Below are 20,162 nucleotides of genomic sequence, written 5' to 3' on the forward strand. Positions count from 1 at the left end.
TTATGGAATATACCACCTTATCTTTCTAGGATGTTATTGATATCTTTTTAAAAGCCAGTTTCTATTTTGCTTGTCTTATTTGCTTCCATCGAATTTTGTATATTTTGTTTGGTCTTTGGCATTTGCCTTACAAGCATATGACTGGTAGTTTTTTAAAAGCCAGCTCCTCTTTTCCCTTGTTTGTTTCCATTAAATTTTGTATGTTTGTTTTGGTCTTTTTTTTTTTTTTTTTTTGCCTTAGATGCTTATGTAAATGTTTAGTAATCCTGGGCTTATTATTCATATTTACAAATTAAATACTAAAAAATTGATTGGAATTTCTGGTGTATACAACACTGTGGTAGGCTTCCCTATAATGGTTTGTATCTGGGCTGTTCTGCTGGGGGAGTTGGGGAGTGCCTCTACTATTGGTATCTGTAGATATATTCTCTTGTATGGGTCCGCTTCTATATAGAATTATCTGCCAATCTGGTTTGGCTTTTTCAAACAGAAAATTGAAAATTTTTAGTTTTATGCTGGGGTGTGAGAGAGACAGTTGCCCAATTGTATAAGGCTGGGGAGGCAGTTTGGGGTCCTTCTGCTTGTGTTTACAGACTTCAGCCAGACTTCTGGTTAAAATGCTGAGCACCTCCTGTTCCTGAGCTTGATACATGAATCTGCCCATTTCTGAGCTTCTTTTTACTTAGGTTTCAGTTTATTGGGTCTGTTGCACTGATTATTGCTGTCTACTTTCTAGCATTTAAAATTTGTTCTGTTCTGTCTCTATCCTTAGTAGCTTATGCAAAAGCAAATACATGTATGTATAAATATATATAAAGATTTATATATATACATAAGGGCACAAATACATGCTGTCATTTTGGTGTGGCTTTGGGAAGTAAACACATGTATTTCATTTCTATGCTTAATCAAAATGCCTACCTAATTTTTAAGAAGTAATTTGCTCTTGATCCTTTTCTTCTCCTCTTAGTACCTCTAGCAGTTTATGCCTTTATTTGCAGCAAAAGAATTAACCCCTTCAAGTTGGTGTTCTTTAGCCACTGTATATTACCATTTTGTTTCATGTGCTGGGTGTTTGTAACTTAGCTGAGAGCAGGAATCCTGAGCCATCTTCTGTTCTTATGCAATAGCAAAGGCGCCAGCAGAGGGAATTGATGAAAGCTCTCCAGCAGCAGCAACAGCAGCAGCAGCAGAAACTCTCGGGTTGGGGGAATGTCAGCAAACCCGCAGGCACCACGAAGTCTCTTCTGGAGATCCAGCAGGAAGAGGCCAGGCAGATGCAGAAGCAGCAGCAGCAGCAACAACAGCAACAACAGCACCAGCAACCAAACAGAGCCCGGAATAACACAGTGGGTTCATTTTCCTAAGCTCTTCTTACAGGGACTGGTGATAGTTTATCTTTTCTGACTCTCATGGACTACCTTTTAAATATTATTAATCATAATCCTTTTTCTTTCTTTCTTTAATAGCATTCCAACCTGCACACCAGCATTGGGAATTCTGTTTGGGGCTCTATAAATACTGGTCCTCCTAACCAGTGGGCATCTGACCTAGTCAGTAGTATCTGGAGTAATGCTGACACTAAAAACTCCAACATGGGATTCTGGGATGATGCAGTGAAAGAGGTGGGACCTAGGAATTCAACAAATAAAAATAAAAACAACGCCAGTCTCAGGTAGGGCTCAAAATGATGACATCTATGCACCTTGGGAGGTGAAGGCAGTGGAAATATGGGGTATTTGGGAGACAGGGAAAAGTAGTTAGTTTGAAAGTTTTTATTTCTAAGCACATGAATTATAATTCATATACTATATCATATATATTCATAATATGAGTTATAATTATAATGAGCCATAATTATGGTGATTGCTTTCTTCTTCATAAAAGCACATTTATTTTTTGAAGCTCGTTCTACTGCTAAGCACTTAATCCATTGTCTGTCAGTGGTAACCACTTAATAAATAATAGGAATAGTATAATATTTTTTTCATTTTTGAACATTTATCCAAGGTATTCTTAGCACTTTTGACATCTTAGCATTTTTTCTAAATTTATATATTTAAGTTATTGAGACTGTAAATGAGTATTACAGATACCTCTGCAGTGACCTTAAACCTGTTTATTTTTAAGGGAAATGAGTTACATTTCCTTTTCATCTTTCTTTCCTCGGTAGACAGTGTTATTTAGTGTTTACATGAACTCAAATCCCAGCACTACCACTTATTAGCTGTGTGACCTTGGGCAAGAGGGAACCTCTTTGGGCCTCAGTTCCCTCATCGGTAAAATGAAGATAATAAAAACAACTTCATGTGTATAGTTGTAAAGATCTAATGAATACATGCAAAGTAGTTAGTAAAGTGCCTGGCACATAGTAACTACTTAATAATGGTAGTGTTGTCAGATTGTTTTTGACTGAGGGCCTACTGTGTTATTGAAAGGACAATAAGTATATGTTAGTTTACTGAGCATCTTTGCCAGGCACTGTGCTATAGCACCATTTTACAGATGAGGAAACTGAGGCTTAGTAAAATTAAATAACTTACTTAAGGACACAAAGGAAGAATTTTATCATTTTCTCTAAATAGAAGCCTTATATTTAAAAACTAGGATACATTAGCTGAGGCTAGATTTTAAGAGGGTATCCAATCCAAATAGTTTTTGAAGCCAAGAATTGGATTACTGGACAGCCATCCCATATTGCCAAGACAATATATTTATGATAATTGTAGTATAATTATATAGTAACAGTTTCTGGGAATATAATATCGCCCTATTGTTTTGCTTTAGTAAATCTGTAGGTGTGTCTAACCGGCAGAATAAGAAAGTAGAAGAAGAAGAAAAGTTGCTGAAGCTCTTTCAGGGAGTAAATAAAGCCCAAGATGGATTTACCCAGTGGTGTGAACAGATGCTTCATGCCCTTAATACGGCAAATAACTTGGATGGTAAGAATTGGGGAGGGAATCCCAGCATGTGGAATGACAGAGCAGGACCCACAAACAGGTTGGCAGATTGGAACAGAGGGCCAGAATTTAGGAGATGAAATCTGAGGAAGTCAGTTTTTACCTGCCATAAAATATTAACTCTTTGATAGTTATCATTTATTGCTTATTCAAAGAGTCCTGAAATACTAAGCTCAGATAGGTTATGGGTGATTATCAAAAAATAGCTGCCATCCGAGGCTCTCTTATTGATGTACAAGACAGAGGTCATAATCATTTCAAGAGGAAATTTGCCAGCTGTATCAATCCAAGAGAAGGTAACTCACGTGGTGACCAAGGTCAGCCTGGGCAACAGGAGTGAGGTGATGTGACATCATTCCCTTCCAACCTTTGGGGAGGGGGTGGGGATGGTGATAGAGCAAGGAGACTTATTTTGTGTGGTATACAACTATGTATGGAAGTGAAAAGTTTTCAGCACCATTGAAGAAAAATTTGTTGATAGTCAGCTGTTTCGAGAACTCTGTCTTAGATAGGTTTAAGTCCCTCCTCTAAGTGTTGAAAGTAGATGGATGAGTGTGTGGAAGGAGGGATTCCCATAATGATAGAACAGGTTAAACTAACTAGTCCACTCTGATAGCTGATCTGAAGCCAAGATAGCAGTGAAGAAATTGAAGGATTCCTCTGCAACATTATAGCAATATCTGATTGTCTGGAAGTCCACAGAGAAAACAGTCTTAAATAATAATGGCTACCATCCATTAAGCACCTACCATGTGCTAGGCACTATCTACATATAAAATGTTTTCTCAGTCTTTCAATTTTTGTTGTAATTTTTAAAGATACCTCTACAAGGTAGGTGGTATTTTCCCCATTTTATAAATTAGGAAACAGAGGCTCAGAATGGTTAAGTAACTCATCAAGGTCACACAGCCAGCAGATTTCAGAGTCAGGTTTTAAACTCATATCTGTTTAACACTGGTACTTGTGCTTTTTCTCCAGTACCATACTATTTGCAGTTTCCATTTGATTTCTCTCTAAACATATCTAATTTCCAGGAGAATATAGGTTATCTTTAGTATTTGTTGTAGTGCCTGGCACACATCTTAGCTTTTAATAATATTGATTGAAAAAATCCCCAAATACTTGAGTACTGGACAAGTAACTATCGCAACCATAGCACTTAGTGAAAATGAGTACATACAACATGTCTTCGAGGCTGTGCTATTTCATATAATTTTTTTAATAGTGATGATAGTGTGTTTTTCATTTCAAAAAACAAATTTAAAGGTTAAAGAATATTTAACCCAATAGCTGCATACCTTTAAAGTTTCTATCTTTAACATCTGTTTTAGATGTGGCGATATATTAAAATCTGAAACTGTTTTTTTCCTATGTGATATATAATTATTTCATTGTTACTCTCTTCTCCCTTCCCATATTGCAGTTCCCACATTTGTTTCTTTCCTGAAAGAAGTAGAATCTCCCTATGAGGTCCATGATTATATCAGGGCCTACTTAGGAGATACTTCTGAGGCCAAGGAGTTTGCCAAGCAGTTCCTTGAGCGCCGTGCCAAACAAAAAGTCAACCAGCAGCGTCAGCAACAACAGCAGCAGCAGCAGCAACAACAACAACAGCAGCAGCAGCAGCAGCAACAGCAACAGCAGCAGCAGCCACCGCCGCCGCCACCACAGGTATAACATCTAGTGTATCAAGTATTGAAGCCTTTGAATGTTGAGTAAACAGAGAAATGAAAATAAAGACAAAGATTCCGTTTTTGTACATCTAGTAATTTTAAAGTATGTAGATTTCGTGTTTTCAAATTACATGTCTAGAAACTTTTGCAAATTTCCCTGCTTGCAAATACAGCCATTATTCTATACTAGGCATCCCAGCCCCATTTTTTTTCTTGATTCTTATACGTGTCTTAACCTGCAAATTTCAACATGTCACAGACCCATAAATTTGTGTTTTTGTCTTGTTTTACTTTATGTGAGCCCTGTGGCCCAGAATTGGCAACACTGTGACATGCCAGGTATGACCTATATTGTTGATGGGGTTGTAAATGGCACGAAGAATCCTTCCTCACAGTAGTTTTGTTGCATAAAGTTCCCATGAATGCTGAATCATTGCTCCTGAAGAATATACAGGGTTAAGTTCCTATGAGCCTCTGGTCACATTATTTTCATCAGCTAATCAATATATACTCTGGTTTAATATGTGTTTCTCTTTAAAGATGCCTTATTTAATATATGTTGACTTGTTAACATTGAACTCTGCCAGTAACACTGTAAGTCATTCCTGTAGCAAAGGTTATCTAGCACATGTTTTTCCAAGAAGGTGTAGCATAGCCAGGAACACTAAATACCACTTAAGCATTATACTTGGGACATTTTAAACAATGAAATTGCTAACAAAAGGTGCAAAAAATGTGAATAACATAGTATTAAATAAAGATACCTACTTATAGGAAATGAGGAAAGCAGATGTTTCCCTGTCTCACTTCAACTGGGAATGCTTGCATTGAGGGTCCCAAATGTGCTCTGCACATGTGCTTGTCCTGAGTAACCATAATACTTCAAGTATTGATTTTAAAATTACAAACAAATTTTAGCAAGCGAGTGGATTCATAAATAGGAAATCTTTGAGGATCAATTGTACATTTTCTGAAAGACAAATTTGTAAGGCTCACAGAGAGGCTTAAAAATATTAATATTCTTAAATCCCATAGTTGTTTTACTAAAGATGATAGATACTTGTTATAGGTCACATCTGGAAGTGTAGAAGATACAGTGATAGGCAAGGCATTTAGAGTTCAAGCTGCATAGGTAGATAGTGGGTGAATGAAGAAGTGTAAGTTGTCAGTCCTGGACCAACCCTAGAAAAGGTATTTTATAGCTTCTGGAGAGAAGGCATCAGGATGCAGTGCAGAAGATACCTGGGTCTGTAAAGTGACTACCAGGGTTTAGACCAGAATGTGGAAGCCCAGCAAGTGCAAAGGGCTAATAGATTATCAGTCTAACCAGTTGATATGGAGCCGGATCCCTCCAGGGATTGCTGATAGGATTGATGTACAAGACTTTTAACCTTTTTTGGTAATGTGCTGCCATTTGGTTTTTGGCCTGTCCTCTGACCTGGGAAAATCTGCTTTGGGTAGGTGAAGGGTATAGTTGCCACAGTGCATTCCTGTTAATGATTATTTGTTGTGTATTTGATTTCCTATGGATGGTACAGACCATGTATGCTGGAGAACTTGTGACAGCCATGCTAGCACAGCAGGGGGAAGACCTGGTGTTTGCAGGAAATGCTTTGTGGAGTATCAGAATGCAAATGAGGGAACTGTTGGCTCAGTGGCCTGCTCTTAGTCTCAGTAGTGCCAGAACCTTGATATGCCTTTTGTTTTGAAACTCACACTTGATAAGGTAAAGGCATACCAGTTTTCTGTTAGGGCAGCCACTTCTACATCTACTGTGTAATCTCAGTTATGCTGTCTCATTTCACAGGACTCTGTATGGGGAATGAACCACAGTACACTCCATTCAGTATTTCAGACCAATCAAAGCAACAATCAACAATCCAATTTTGAGGCTGTGCAAAGTGGCAAGAAGAAGAAAAAACAGAAGATGGTCCGAGCAGATCCCAGTTTATTAGGTGAGCACAGGCCCAGAGTCCTAGCTGAGCTGTGAGGAGTCTAGACGATAACAGTGATCAAGTGGGAGTCTTTGTGTTGTTTTTTGGTAAAGATTTTTATTTATATATATATATATTATATTATACACACACACACACATTTGGTGGGGGTACTGGGGATTAAACTCAGGAGTGCTGAACCACTGAGCTATAACCCCAGCTCTTATTTTATATTATTTAGAGATAGTCTAGGTTGCTGAGGCTGACCTTGAACTTGTGATCTCCTGCTGGAGCCTCCAAAGTCACTGGGATTATAGGCGTGTGCCACTGTGCCCAGCAAGATTAATTTTTTAACTAATTCAAAATAGGTAGCCAGTATTTAGTATAAGGAGCTGTGATACATGTGCTGTTGGAGTAAGAAAATTAAATGGTACTTTTAACTTCAAAGCCTTGTTTCATGTTTGGTATAAGGATTTCACTGGAGGGCCTTTCAGGTTAGTTGGAAAATAATAATGGAAAACAGCAAAAATAATTAGAAACTTTAATTCTGATTTATGTTTATTTTGTTGGAAGCAGACCATAAGTCTGATCAGGTGTTCAAAGAACAAATATTTCTTACCTGTATCTTAAAACTCTCAGAATGATTCTTCATTGTAAGATGATATCTCAGTTCTACTGGGCAGACCAAGACCCAGAAAATTTAGGACGTTTCCCAGTGTCACAGCTCTCAGTGGTGGTGCTGTGGTTGCAGTGCAGGCCTGTTTGCTTTCTACTTTTCTTTGTTACATGCAGCTATTCTTGTCCAACATTAAGGACTAGTGTGGCTGTCCTCATTTGAGGCAACTTCCTGAAAAAGATGACTTCTGAATTGGGACTTTGGAAGACCAGCAGGAAAGATGAGAATGATGTTTCAGGAAAAGCAGGCATTCTAAGCTGCCTATGTTTTGTAAATTAGCCAAACAACTATGAAACTAAAATTATTTTCTTTTCATTATTTATTTGTCAGTGTAAATAGGCTGTTAGAAAACCATGTTGTCTGTGATGGAGCGAGTCTGTTGGCAGAGATGGCAGTCTGCAATGTTGGCCCTGTCCGAAGACCAACTAGTTAACAGGCTGCAGCATAGATTGTTAAAGATAATGATGACCTGGAGTAGGGTCTTGGTAGTGGAGTTGGGAAGAGTTAGTTGGATTTCAGAAATTAAGAGCATTGAATCAGTTGGACAGAGAGAGTGGGCAAGTACTCTGGCTTTTGGGAGCAAGATGGGTGGTGTTGCCAGTTGTTGAAATGTGTTGAGCACTGGGAACGGAGCAGGCACATGAGAAGGGTGAAGTATTAGGGGCTTAGTGGGAAATGCCTGTATCTGGCAAAGAGGCAGGTGTGATCTTCCTCTGCCCTGGGGAAGATCCTCACTTGCCTCTAGAGGATGCCTGCCTTGAGGGAAACAACATGCCAGTGAGAGACTCCTGACTTATGGATTGCCTTTTGGGATTAGTGACTCAAAGCTGGGTTTGAGAACTTTGAGATCTGGTGAAACTCTGTTTTCTTCTGCCTGTCATACCTTTCTTGAAAGTTAATGGTAGGGCTGGGGATGTGGCTCAAGCGGTAGCGCGCTCGCCTGGCATGCGTGCGACCCGGGTTCGATCCTCAGCACCACATACCAACAAAGATGTTGTGTCCGCCGAGAACTAAAAAATAAATATTAAAAATTCTCTCTCTTAAAAAAAAAAAAAAAGAAGAAAGAAAGAAAGTTAATGGTAAAGATGTTGCAATATTTGATTTAGTTTGGACAGGTTTCTAACTGTGGGTTCTAAGGACCTTGCAATTTAGTTTTGGGACTTGAGAGAAGCTGTCAGAGATCAAAAGGTTCCTCTGCAAGTGAGGTCTGGCTCTTTGGATTAAGTATTCCATTGTATTCCATCCTCTGCTGCAGACTTGGGAAAGGAAGAGTTAAAGATTCACCTACAAGTGAGTGGGAGATGGATAGGTCCCCTAGAGTGAAGTTTAAGAACTTTGTAAATCTCAAAGGGAAAGAAAAGCAGACAAATGATAAATAAGATTTGAACAGTCTTTTGTTTAATTCTTTTTTAGTTGCAGATGGACACAATACCTTTATTTTATTTATGTGGTTCTGAGGATCAAACCCAGTGTCCCACACATGCAAGGCAAGCCCAAGTTGAACAGTTTTGAGAAAACTCACTTGGATGACCTTTCACGTAGACAATTCCATAAAATTCACTGTTCAGCTAAGCTCCTTTTGGAAATTTCTCTGATAATTGCTAATCTCTGCCCCATGCCTCTCATTTCCATTTGTTACTTCTTAATTTATATATTCCTTATAGATTTACTTTTTGAGAAAACATAGTAACTACTCTTCACAACTTTCTCACACACAAAATGGGGAAAAGTGTTCTAATTTGATCTGTAAGTACCCATTGAAGGAGCAGCCAGCAGAGGGAGCCCTACCTTGTTTTAATCCTCTGTGTCCTCTGTTGTACTCCAGCCACACACTAGTTCTTAGAGTTCTCAGCAGCTTGCACTTGGATTTTAATACACACATCGGGCTTTCCTATGAGAATAGCCTCACAAGCCTTAAAGAAATCATGTGAGTGAGTCTGAGCTGAACCTAACAAGGTAGAGCCAGGTCTGTTGAGGTAAGCCTCATTTGTGTTGCCTTGCCTCTGGTGTTCCCCGAGCTTTTCCTTCTGTCATGTGGAGGGTGAGTACACCTTACCCGTTGTATTTTTTATTGTTTTGGTTTTTGACAATTAAACAAGATCATGTCTGCTAATCCTAGCTTAGTAATCAACACATAGCATCAGATAATCAGCTTTTTATATTTTGCAATAGACTTTTCCCTTCCTGTCTGTGTAATTAAAATAAATTTGGTTTATTTTTTATAATTACATTTCTCCTGTATTGATGTAACGTATTATTGTCTTCTATCACATTTCATGTATTCTTGAGATAAATTTGAAATTGAAGAAGAGCCTGCCTCAAAATCATAGAATAACAGCTCATGTTGAACATTGTTTGGTCTTTACGTTCTTGTAAAAATGTGAACACTGACCTTTGACTACTTTCAAGGGAAAGAAGATCTTGCAGGTCACACACAGGTCCACAGTAGATGGGGACTCTCAGGGTAGGTTTGGAGTTCTAGCCTCTCCCTGTGTCAAGCCTTGTCAGCAGCTTGGGACCATAGCTTCCTTGGTTAGTAGACAGGCAAGCTTATATTTTCAAATGATAATTTAGTCAGTTAACTAAGCTGTTTTATTATGTAAGGTATTTTTGTTTGTTATTGGAACATTTCAAATGTGTGAACATTGAAGAACAAAAAAGAGGACGTGAAAAACCTACCTAATACCAGCACACACCTGCCAAACAGAACATAGACCAAACAGTTTATGAAATGAGCTGTTACTTTGATTCTGGGGCAGATTTTTCTTTTGGAATGGAGGGCATCGCCTGTTTGCTTTTGGTTTTCAAACAGCAACTGAGACATTTATGGGATTTATGCAGGGCAGAGGACTGGAAAGCTTGCTAGGACTTGCTAACTCCAAAGAAGCCCTGTTCATGATCATCTTTATCAACCTTTGGCTGTAGATTTTGTAAAAATTACATGCAACTTCTGGCGTTAGATTTTCAAGTCAGTGGTGTTGATGAGCACTGCTTATAGCCTGCGTGCATATGAGTGCTGCTTTTTTCCTAAGTCAGATTTCGTTTAGGTTTATCAGATGTGGTTAACTGAAATCCTTTCCTTTGTAAGTCTACTTATGTTTCCCTTTTCTACCCATGTAGGTAGTATGTTCAGAAACAAACTTATATTCCAGCCCATTGCGTAGAGTTTGAGCCACTTGGTTGTCTAGGTGTGGTCACTCATAGCCAATATTTTTTCCTCAGGATTTTCAGTCAATGCATCATCAGAACGACTCAACATGGGTGAAATTGAGACTCTGGATGACTACTGAGCACCTGCCAGGCACTCACTTCCCTCTCCTCTCTGCCGACCATGGATTCTCCACTTTTGGACACAACACGTACTCATCATTTACTCTATATCACTCTGCAACAAATCACAGAACCGATCATCTCAGGCTTTTTCTTCTAGCCCCTTGTGTCCAAGATTCCTTAAACCGTTTTTGTTGGTGAGCATCTCAGACTGTACACAAGTGGACCAGACCCTGTGTCGGGGTTGACAGGTGGGATTGCTCCCCAGCAAGGCTGATCTTGGCAGCACATTTTCACTGTGCCGTGATTTCATCTACTGCCTCCCAGAGAGTATAGTATGTTGGGATCTGCCAAGGGCAGCTTACTTCTCTTGTCACTTTTTCCCTTCTGTTTTGTTTTTTCTTCTTTCCCCCCATAAGGGCAAAAGGTCTAACTGGTGCAATCATGAAGAGAGTTAATGGTTAACAGACATTGGCCAGCAACAAAACACCCCATGAACTGTGACTCAAGTGTCTGCAGAGACAGCCAGAGCTCTCCCAGTCTGGAGGTTGCATTGCCACTGCTAACTTCGGATTGCATCACAGAGGCCCAGAGTGGGTGGAGTTTGGGTTGATTGGTTTGATGTTGCACACCCCTTGCCCGTTCTTTCTGAACATCCTTTCGGAGAAAGGATTCATGTTTTTCTTCATTAGATAGTGACTTCTGAGCAAGCTGACTTCTCCCCTGGCATACTCCACCCAGATTGGACAAAGGAAATCCTGTGGCCTGGGAGAGGGACTTATTCTTAATTTTTCTTTCTTAAAAAAAAAAAAAAAAAAACAACTGATTTTTTCCCCCCATAAATATTTTTACTTCAGAGGACTAGGACCAGTTTGTTTTGGGCCCTTCTGCTGAAAATTTGTCTCGTTTAAGAGGCAGCTAGGATCTATACCATATGTATGAATTTGTATAATTTCATTTTGGGTAGGGATAAACTTTTGCTTCCGATAAAAGCCCGGAATTTCATCTGGTTCCTCAGAGCATTGCGTGTGTGTCTTGCTGTGGCCCTGAACAGGTTTTGTTTAAAGATTCTGGGATGGCAAGTTGCTTGCCTTTTCTGCAAAGAGAACATACAAAACCTGACCATCTGTAAGACCTTCATCCATGGAAACCACTACACAGGAGGAAGCAGTGGGATGGAGGGGTGGGCGAGAATGGGGTGGAGAAGCCTGCTCTGGCTTCTGGTGCTGGCCTCCTCGCACCCTGTCACTTCAAGTAGAACTGTACTCAGCGCTGTTTATAAACAAGCCCTCTTCCTGCTGCCACCACACCCCACAGAACATCACCCAGAATGGCCAGTCACACCTTGGAGGGAGCCATGTGCCGGCTGTGCCTGTGTGAGAGGTGCTGTGGTGGGTCGGCTGCCAGGTGGAGGACCTTTCCTTTCTGTCATCTGCGCCTGGAGAAAGCTGGAGTTGCTCTGAGAGCAGTTTGGTTTTGGAGGATTATATTTGGTTTCTATTTTTATTATTTTGGATTACCATTCTCCCTATCCTCTCTTGCCTCCCTCCCTCCTAAACATGTATAATAACTATACAGAGACTGCTACAAACTTGTATATAGTTTTTGGATCAAATAGCATGAGGAGATGGGGATCCGTTAAAATTGGAACTCCTACTCTCCTTTGCTTTGTAAATTCAAAAGTGGGGGGTGGGGAAGAGGGATAGTTAAAATGTTTACAAAACTTTAAGCTCCCTCGGAACTTTTGCCAGTGTGGAGGAAAATAAAAAAGAACTTAAATAAAACGTGGTTGGTTCTCTCTGAGTGCACCTCTCGTGCCCCTCCTTGTGGAGGCTGAGTTTTGCACTGGATCATTCCCCTTGGCAGCATGGAACAGCTCCAGGCCACGGTGACCTCCTAAGACTTGGAGGTGGTTCTCCCTGCCAGGCTATGGGGCACTGGCCGGGTCTGTATTGGAGAAGGTAGAGGTCAAGGTAAACATGGGAGAGTTTGATCAGTGGCTTTCCTCCTCTGACTCTCCCTTTCTGCCTCCCTGCGGATCTGCTCCGCCCTGAAACCACAGACACACACCCTCTGAATGTGCCTCAGAGTCAGCCACATTTTCTAAAGCAGACTCTGCTGCTTATTTGGGGAAAATAAAAATAAGCTTTTAAAAAATTGGAAGTGGAGTGGGCAGATGAGCAGAACAAAAGTCAATTTTAGTCATGGAACATTCCATTTGCCTAATCAGGAGATTTGCTTCTGTCTGAGGACTTTCCTACTCAGTGGAAAGAAACCAGTCTTCTCAAGCATGTTTCTGTCTCAGCTCTACCCTTCATATTCTCCTTTGCTTGCAGCCACCACTCTTCAGGGGTTTTCCCTTCACTCTTCAGCTTTTGTTGTTGTTGTTTGTTGTTGTTTTTGCTAGGAGAGGGAGGTATTCTGGGGATGGAACCCAGGACCTAGTGTGAGTTACGCATGCACTCTGCCACTGCACTACACCCCTAGTCCCTTCCCAAGTTTTAAAGTAAAATTGTCCCTTGGTATCCTCAGGGAATTGATGGGTTCCAGGACTCTACAGACAGAACCTTGCCTTCCTAAAGTATGCACATCCTTATGGTTACTTTGTATTCTCTCTAGATTGCTGGTAAGGCCTAACACAGAGTAAATGCACTGTAAGTTGTTACACCATATGCAGTTTAGAGACTAATGATCTGAGAAAGGTGTGCACGTACTCAGTACAGAGACAGTCCCTACATTTCCAGTCAATGGTGGCTGGCTCCAAGAGTACAGAACCTGCAGATACTGAGGACCAGCTGCGTTTGTTTGTACACTATCGTTTTTTAAACTCTTGAGATTTAAAAAATGTCCCGTTTGATTACAGAGACTTACCTCAAAGATAGTTGGTGTTCTAGTCACCATTGCTGCATAGCAAATGGCCTCCAAATTGGCTGACAACAACCTCATTTTGTTGGTGATTTTGTGGTGAGGAATTAGGGAAGGACTCGTCTGGGTGGTTCCTTGCAGGGTCTCCTGTGATTGTGGTCAGATGTCAGCTGGGACTGTTTTTATAAAAAAGGCTTGATTAATGAGGTGGGCTCTCCAAGGCAGCCCACCTGTGGGTCTGGAAGTCTATCCGTCTTCTTTAGGTGGCACCAACTTGTGGACATCCCCCAAAGAACCAGGTGGAAGCAGTAGTACAATACCTTTTTCTAACTTATGCTCTAGAGCAACGTAATTGCTGCTGTGATGCTGTATTCAGATTCTCAGGGTGGGAGGGTGGAGCACAGCACTCTTATATCATCCTTGGTGGAAGTGGTGGGGGTGGGAGAGATTATTGCAGCCCTTCAGGGAAGGTGATTGAGTAAAATGAGCTCAGCCATCTGCATCAAGCACTTTATTTCATTGATTTAAAGTGGTTTGGTTTTGTTTATTTCAGGATGGATCTGATAATTCTGGTCTCAATTTAAATAATCTTTAGGGCATCCATTTTATTTACATATATATATATATATATATATATATATATATATATATATATATATATATATATACACACATACATGCTCTATTTTATATATAGGATGTATATTACACCCTGTTTTAAAATTGGCCTGGTGACAGAATTGGCCACTTTATAGAAAATGCCTCTGTCTGCATTTTAATAAAGATAATAATGTGATCAATGAAACAGAAGTGATCTTTGGGGAAAAAAAAAAAAACATTTCTACATGATACTTCCAGGGTGTGAGATAGAGCTTTGGCAGAAGAGCGGCTGACCTGCAAGTTAAACCAGGTACAACAGAGCACATCCCACCTGGGTAATTAGACTGACAACAAGGCCCATCTCTGAAGATGCCTTTGGTCCTGCTTGAGTTTAGGCTGTTCCTGGAGAGGAAGCTGTGGTGCTTGCTGGGACCTTAGGGTATCTGGGAACCCTGGAGTAGCCAGATATGCAATGCTCATTTTACAGATGTTAGATTCCCTGAGAATGATGGCCGTGTACGGCTTCTGCTTTTGCTAGTTCTGGACTGGGAGCCCAAAGCCTCCAAGAGGAAAATTTCAGCCAGAAGTGGGAGTGTTTTACAACTGAAGTATCAACCATAACTATGCTTCACCCAGTGGAAAAAACAGTGCATGGGTGCTGGGAAGGAAGAGAGGGGAGCTCCTCAGTACTGCTCTGGCCAGTAAGCTGTCGTAGTCTCCTCCCTCACCATTGCTATAAAGTGGTGACGGCATGGGAACAGAATTAATAATGGCTTTGACACTTGACTCAATGCACCTGAACTTAGGAAGCAGAGACATGATTTTTTTTTCTTTTTTAAAAAATATTAACTTTTTAGTTGTAGTTGGAACCCAGTACCTTTATTTTCTTTATTTTTACGTGGTGCTGAGGATCGAACCCAGGGCCTCACGTGTGCTAGACGAGCGTTTCTATCGCTGATCCACAACCCCAGCCCGAGACAGGTTTCTTAAGGAAGATTTTTTTCCTTTGTTTTTCCTCCCAATGCAGGAGTGGTCAGTGGTCAACAGATGCTTTATGCTCTATATGAGCACCATAAGTGGTCCTGAAAATGTTCAGTGGGCCAATATTGGCTTGGTTGTGTATAACAGAAGACATCAGGTTGCAGTGACTTGAGTTGGTTTATTTCTCAAGTGGAATCAGAGGTTATTGGTCCAAGGCTCATATGATGGTTCAGGGACCTGAGTTCTTTCTGTTTCACCATCCTATAAAGTCACTCGTGGTGTAAGGTGACTGCTAGAGTACCAACATTCATGACTATATTCCAGGCAGGAAAAGGAGATTGCTTTTTGATGCTTAGCATTGCTTTTGTCTGCTTAGCATCTTTAAAGGAGCTTGTTTGGGAGCTCTTCTCAATGTTGGAAGTCTTAAACCAGTCAGAATGTAAATACATAACTATAATTAGTTGCAAAAAAGACTGGAAATTGGGGAGTTTGAGTGCTTAGCTGTCCGAAACACCATAGGATTCTGTCACTAAGAATTGGAGAATAGATGTGTTGGTAGTTGGCAGTCTCTACCACAGTCATCTCTTCCATTCTCTATTTTAAAACGGGAAACATGGAGTAGTGAGTTTATGTATGTTGATCAAGGAAAAGAATCCAGGTGCTACCCCAAGTCAGCCTGTGGACCGAGGACTTTAGCCTTTCTGGCAGAAGGATTCAGAATCAGCTCTGGTTTCTGTTTTGTGCAGAGCCAGGGAGTCAGAACATATTCCAAGTAATAGCTGGGCTGTGTAGTTTCCAATTCTACATAGAATCTGGAATTTGGTGGGTAAGTACTCTGTAGCGTTAACCTGGGAGTGGTTTGGGAATGGGGGCCTTGCAATCCAAGGTCAGATTTGAATGTTGGTCCCATCACCTACTTTTGAGCAGCTTTCTTTCAGTATTTGTTTCCTTGTCTGTGAAATGAGAACTATCAGGGAATTGTGATCAGTAACTTATATGAGTATAATATAGTACAGTTCCCAGCACCTAAATGCTTGATAAACACCACTTGTAGGCCATTTTGCCCATACATGGGTGTAGTTGAGCATGTTAAACAGGAGTTACTACCTCCTTGGATGGCTTCAACTTAGCATGAAGAAGTGTCACTCTTATGGAGGCACTGTGGCATGAATCCCACAAGACTGCACAGCAGTCCTCCATCTGTACTGTTCTGGCTGCTGGTTTCCTTGCCTGTGGAATGAAGGGCATTTGAGGAAATTAAAACAGAAGTCAATCCCTGAACTCTGTGTCCCAGAGTTGAGCACCACACTGGAAATTACCTATCAACACCCAAGTGATTCTATAGCCTGAGGTGGATCACACACCCTGACCTGTCTGGTCTGGGAGGTTCCCGTCAGCTCCAACTTGCTAGTAAGTGAGTCTGGGGGCTGCCAACACATGTTTTCTTGATAGTTTGTGGCTAGTAGTCAACCCTTTGCAGTTTCACTGCAGGAGACGTGTTGAAATGCAAGCATTGTGGGCTTGTGCGGGGTTAGAGACCCCCACCTGGATTTTCTGACAATAGTCACATCAAATGGGGCCTGAAGCAGGTCAAGGTCCCAACATGGAACGCACCATCCTAGGTAATCAAAAGAAATGTTTAAAAAGAAAAACTGGTGTTGAATGGGTTGGGAGCAAAGTGGGAGAAGGCAGTTACTACAAGATGAATTACTGGGGAACTAAAGCTGTGCCTGCTGGTCATGCACACCAATCACTACACCCCTGTCTAGGCGATGCCCACTTCTAGTTCACTTTCAGCCCCGCTTGGGCATTTGGTATCCCAGAGACTGGATTGTGTAATATATAAAAGAGGAAAGGAGAAGAGAAAATTGGTTGGTTCATATATATAGCTGGACATGTGTACATGTAAGAAGGAATAAAACTCAAGATGACTGCTGAAGTTCCATTTCTAGCTGGTCCTGAGGCTGGGGGAGGGGACTTGAGCACTCATTGCTCATCCCAGGCTCCATGAGCACTCGACTGCTGGGTTTACAGGTGTGCAGCACCATAGCAACCTCCGATGTTTTAAATGAACTAGTTCTAAAGTAAGTTTTATACCTTCTGTTTCTTATCCCTACACTCAGGGGTATATTTCCTCAAAACAAGGCCATTCTGTTATATAACCACAATACAGTTATCAAAACGAGGAAATTAGTGACGCAATGCTGTTAATGCCAGGCTGCATTCAGATTTCACCAGTTGTTCCACTAGTGTCGGATAAGGAAAAGTTTACAATCGCTTTTCATACTGAACTGTCATTTTTCTTGAGAGTCTTTACTTTTAATCTGGAGCAGTATCTCAGTCTCTTTATCTTTCATACCTTGACGTTTGTGAAGAGTACAGGACAATTATTTGTTAGAACACCCTCAAAACAGATTTGTTTGGTACTTCCTCTCAAGTTGATTCTGGAGGAATACCACAAGTGAATGCATCATAGGAGGTACATGAGGTTGGTGATAGTACTTTTGTAAAGTAACAATCTTTCTCTTTGTGGTAAACACTGAGACTATGTGAATGTCCATCTCTTCATCAAAATGTGTCTACTAGGGCTGGGGTTATGGCTGAGTGGTAGATCACTTACCTACCCTGTGTGAGGCGCTGGGTTTGATCCTCAGCACCACATTAAAAATAAAAAGTATGGTGTCCATCTACAACTAAAAATACACACATATATAATGTATCCACGAGTTTCCCATCTATTGATACTTCTTGCTTGACCAGTTATTACTCAGATGCTGCCAACACTTTTTTTTTCTTTTTGGTACCAGGGATTGAACCCCGTGGAGTTCAACCACTGAGCCACATCCCCAGACGTTTTTTGTTGTTGTTATTATTGTTTTTAAGAGAGTCTCGATAAATTGCTGAGGCTAGTGTTGAACTTAAATTCTCTTGCCTCAGCCTCCTGATCCACTGGAATTATAGGCATGTGCCCCTTTACCCAGCTTGCCAACATTTCTTTTGCACTTATTAGTTAACATTGTGCTGTAAGGAAGAGTTTTTCATACAAACATGTATACACTCTTATAATCTGATACCGTTTTTCATGCACAAATGGAACTGCTTCTGTGTCTTCTTACCACATCTTCATCATTCTGTTTTGTTTTGTTCTGTATTTTGACATAAGATATTTAGGCCCATCATCTACTTTTCCCAGATATGGACTTAGCTATTTCTCCAGGGAGCTCTGGTTCTTTTCAGTAAGAAGAGTATCCAAAAACTAAAATCTGGGCACTGGGCATGCTCACGGCTACTGGGGTATCACTGATTCAGGAATATCCCTGCAAACAGGGAGTTTATTATGAGTAAGTTCAGATTTGTCCATATATGTGCATATATCTCTATAACATCTATACCTACCATGAGTTGTTGATACCTCCAATTTCAATTTCAGTGCAACACCACCGGATACGTTCTGACCTTCTCTCATATTTCCTTTCCCAACAGTGAGAAACCTGGCTCTTATTATCTTCAGGGATCAGTTGACTCTGGGATGACATAGTTTTGAACTTTGTGGGCCATGGATTCATCTTTGGGAGATTTGTGACAATTTGAAAAAATTTGCAAGCTGTAGCATAGAAAAATTAAAAGGCATATCACGAATGCATAAAATATATGTAGATAATACTTTACTTTAAAATTATTTACTACCATAAACATACATCTTTTGTAAAAAGTTGAAAATTTATCAAAACTTCAGCACTTAACATACAGGGTGTCAAGGAAAATGTAAACAAATTGAATACACTGTTAAACCATTACAGTATAAAATTAACTAGTACGTATTATACTACTGTAATACTTCCGTAGCCACTGTGTATAGCTATTGGGGTGAATTTTGTTGCAAGTATCTGCTTAAAATGCTGTGCAGCAAGTTCAAAGCCATCCTTAGCAACTTAGTGAGGCCCTAAGCAACTCAGTGGGACCCTGTCTCAAAAAATAAAAAGGGCTGGGGATGTGACTCAGTGGTTAAGCAATTCTTGGTACCAAAATAAAAACAACTGTGCAGCTCTGGTCACCTCCATGTGAGAAATTGGTCTCTCCAGTAAAGTCCATATCCAGTAAAAACACCTCACAGTTCTTGCATGTTTTTTTACTGTGTGTAATACATGTAACGTAAAATGTGTTAACCCTTTCTCTAAATAAAATGTAAAAAAGGGCTGGGGCTGGGATTCTGTGGTTAAGAACCCCTGGATTCAATCCCCTGTACCAAAAAACAAAAAAGTAAAATATGTTAACCAACTTTATATTATCAGTTAGGCTCCCAGTCAACTCTAGTGTTAAGTTTTAGGAGTGTCAAAAGGGTTGGTACCCCTGATCTCCCGTGTTGTGCAGGAGTCAGCTCTGTTTCCATATTTGCTCAGGCCTAGAATATCCCCCAAGTAGTTTTATGGTTGCTAACCCACTGTGAGAGACAAGCTTTCTAGTGTGATATAGTCACAAGATGCTCTGTCAAACCTCATACTTAAGTGGTCCCATAGGTTATTACTGCCTAGGGATGTCACTGCTGTCCTAGTTTGTGTAAGGATGCTCTATGATGTCTTCACAATGACAGTATTGCCTAACAATGTGTTTCTCAGAGGGTGTCCCTGTTGTGCCTCATGACTGTATTTGTTTAAAGAAAAACATTACAAAAATACTTATGTACAAGGTTATTTGTTGTAACAATCTGTAATTTAGATTTTTGTCTTAGGCTGAGAGTTACTTCCATTTAGTATGGCTATGATAATCACTTGAAATACTGAATACTGAACTCACTGTCTGGAAATTTTTTTTAATACTGAGGGTTGAACCCAGGTTCTTGGCACATGCTATGTACCATGAGTTATGCTTTAACTTCTTGAAATTCTAAATTTATGTTTGTAGTTTGTGCTTAATAGGTGAAGTCTGATGCACTAATGGAGCATGAACCAGGAGCTTGGAGACTGGCTCATGCCTGGTCCTGCCACCAGGACCAGGATGGGTTCTCTGCTGCCCACTCTTGCCCCTGGACAACCTCCTCTCCTTACCTCTTATGCAATGGGATGGGTTCAAGGGGGGGAAACTACCTATGAGCTTGCACTTTGGTGAACACAGTGGCATTCAGACTATCCAGGGCAGAGTGTCTGCACAGAGCCTGTGTCTAATGACCCCTGAAAGGTGAGTATATTCTCTTCCTGCAGGGCAT

At 40.6% G+C, this 20,162-nt stretch overlaps 1 protein-coding gene across 5 annotated transcripts in view; it reads left to right on the forward strand.

Annotated features, from left to right (window-relative positions):
• Gigyf2 (GRB10 interacting GYF protein 2) overlaps positions 1-11,335 on the forward strand; it is a 129,591-nt gene extending 118,256 nt beyond the window's left edge. For all 5 annotated transcript variants that reach the window (XM_077791134.1, XM_077791131.1, XM_077791141.1 and 2 more), the window contains 6 exons: positions 1,131-1,349; positions 1,470-1,675; positions 2,788-2,942; positions 4,384-4,631; positions 6,441-6,588; positions 10,466-11,335. In XM_077791134.1, the coding sequence (XP_077647260.1) occupies positions 1,131-1,349; positions 1,470-1,675; positions 2,788-2,942; positions 4,384-4,631; positions 6,441-6,588; positions 10,466-10,533 (1,044 nt within the window). In that variant the 3' untranslated portion in view covers positions 10,534-11,335. The remainder of the gene's footprint in view (positions 1-1,130; positions 1,350-1,469; positions 1,676-2,787; positions 2,943-4,383; positions 4,632-6,440; positions 6,589-10,465) is intronic.
• Positions 11,336-20,162: the final 8,827 nt, after the last annotated feature.

This window comes from Urocitellus parryii, chromosome 1, assembly GCF_045843805.1.
Source record: "Urocitellus parryii isolate mUroPar1 chromosome 1, mUroPar1.hap1, whole genome shotgun sequence".
In the NCBI taxonomy this organism is placed as follows: domain Eukaryota; kingdom Metazoa; phylum Chordata; class Mammalia; order Rodentia; family Sciuridae; genus Urocitellus; species Urocitellus parryii.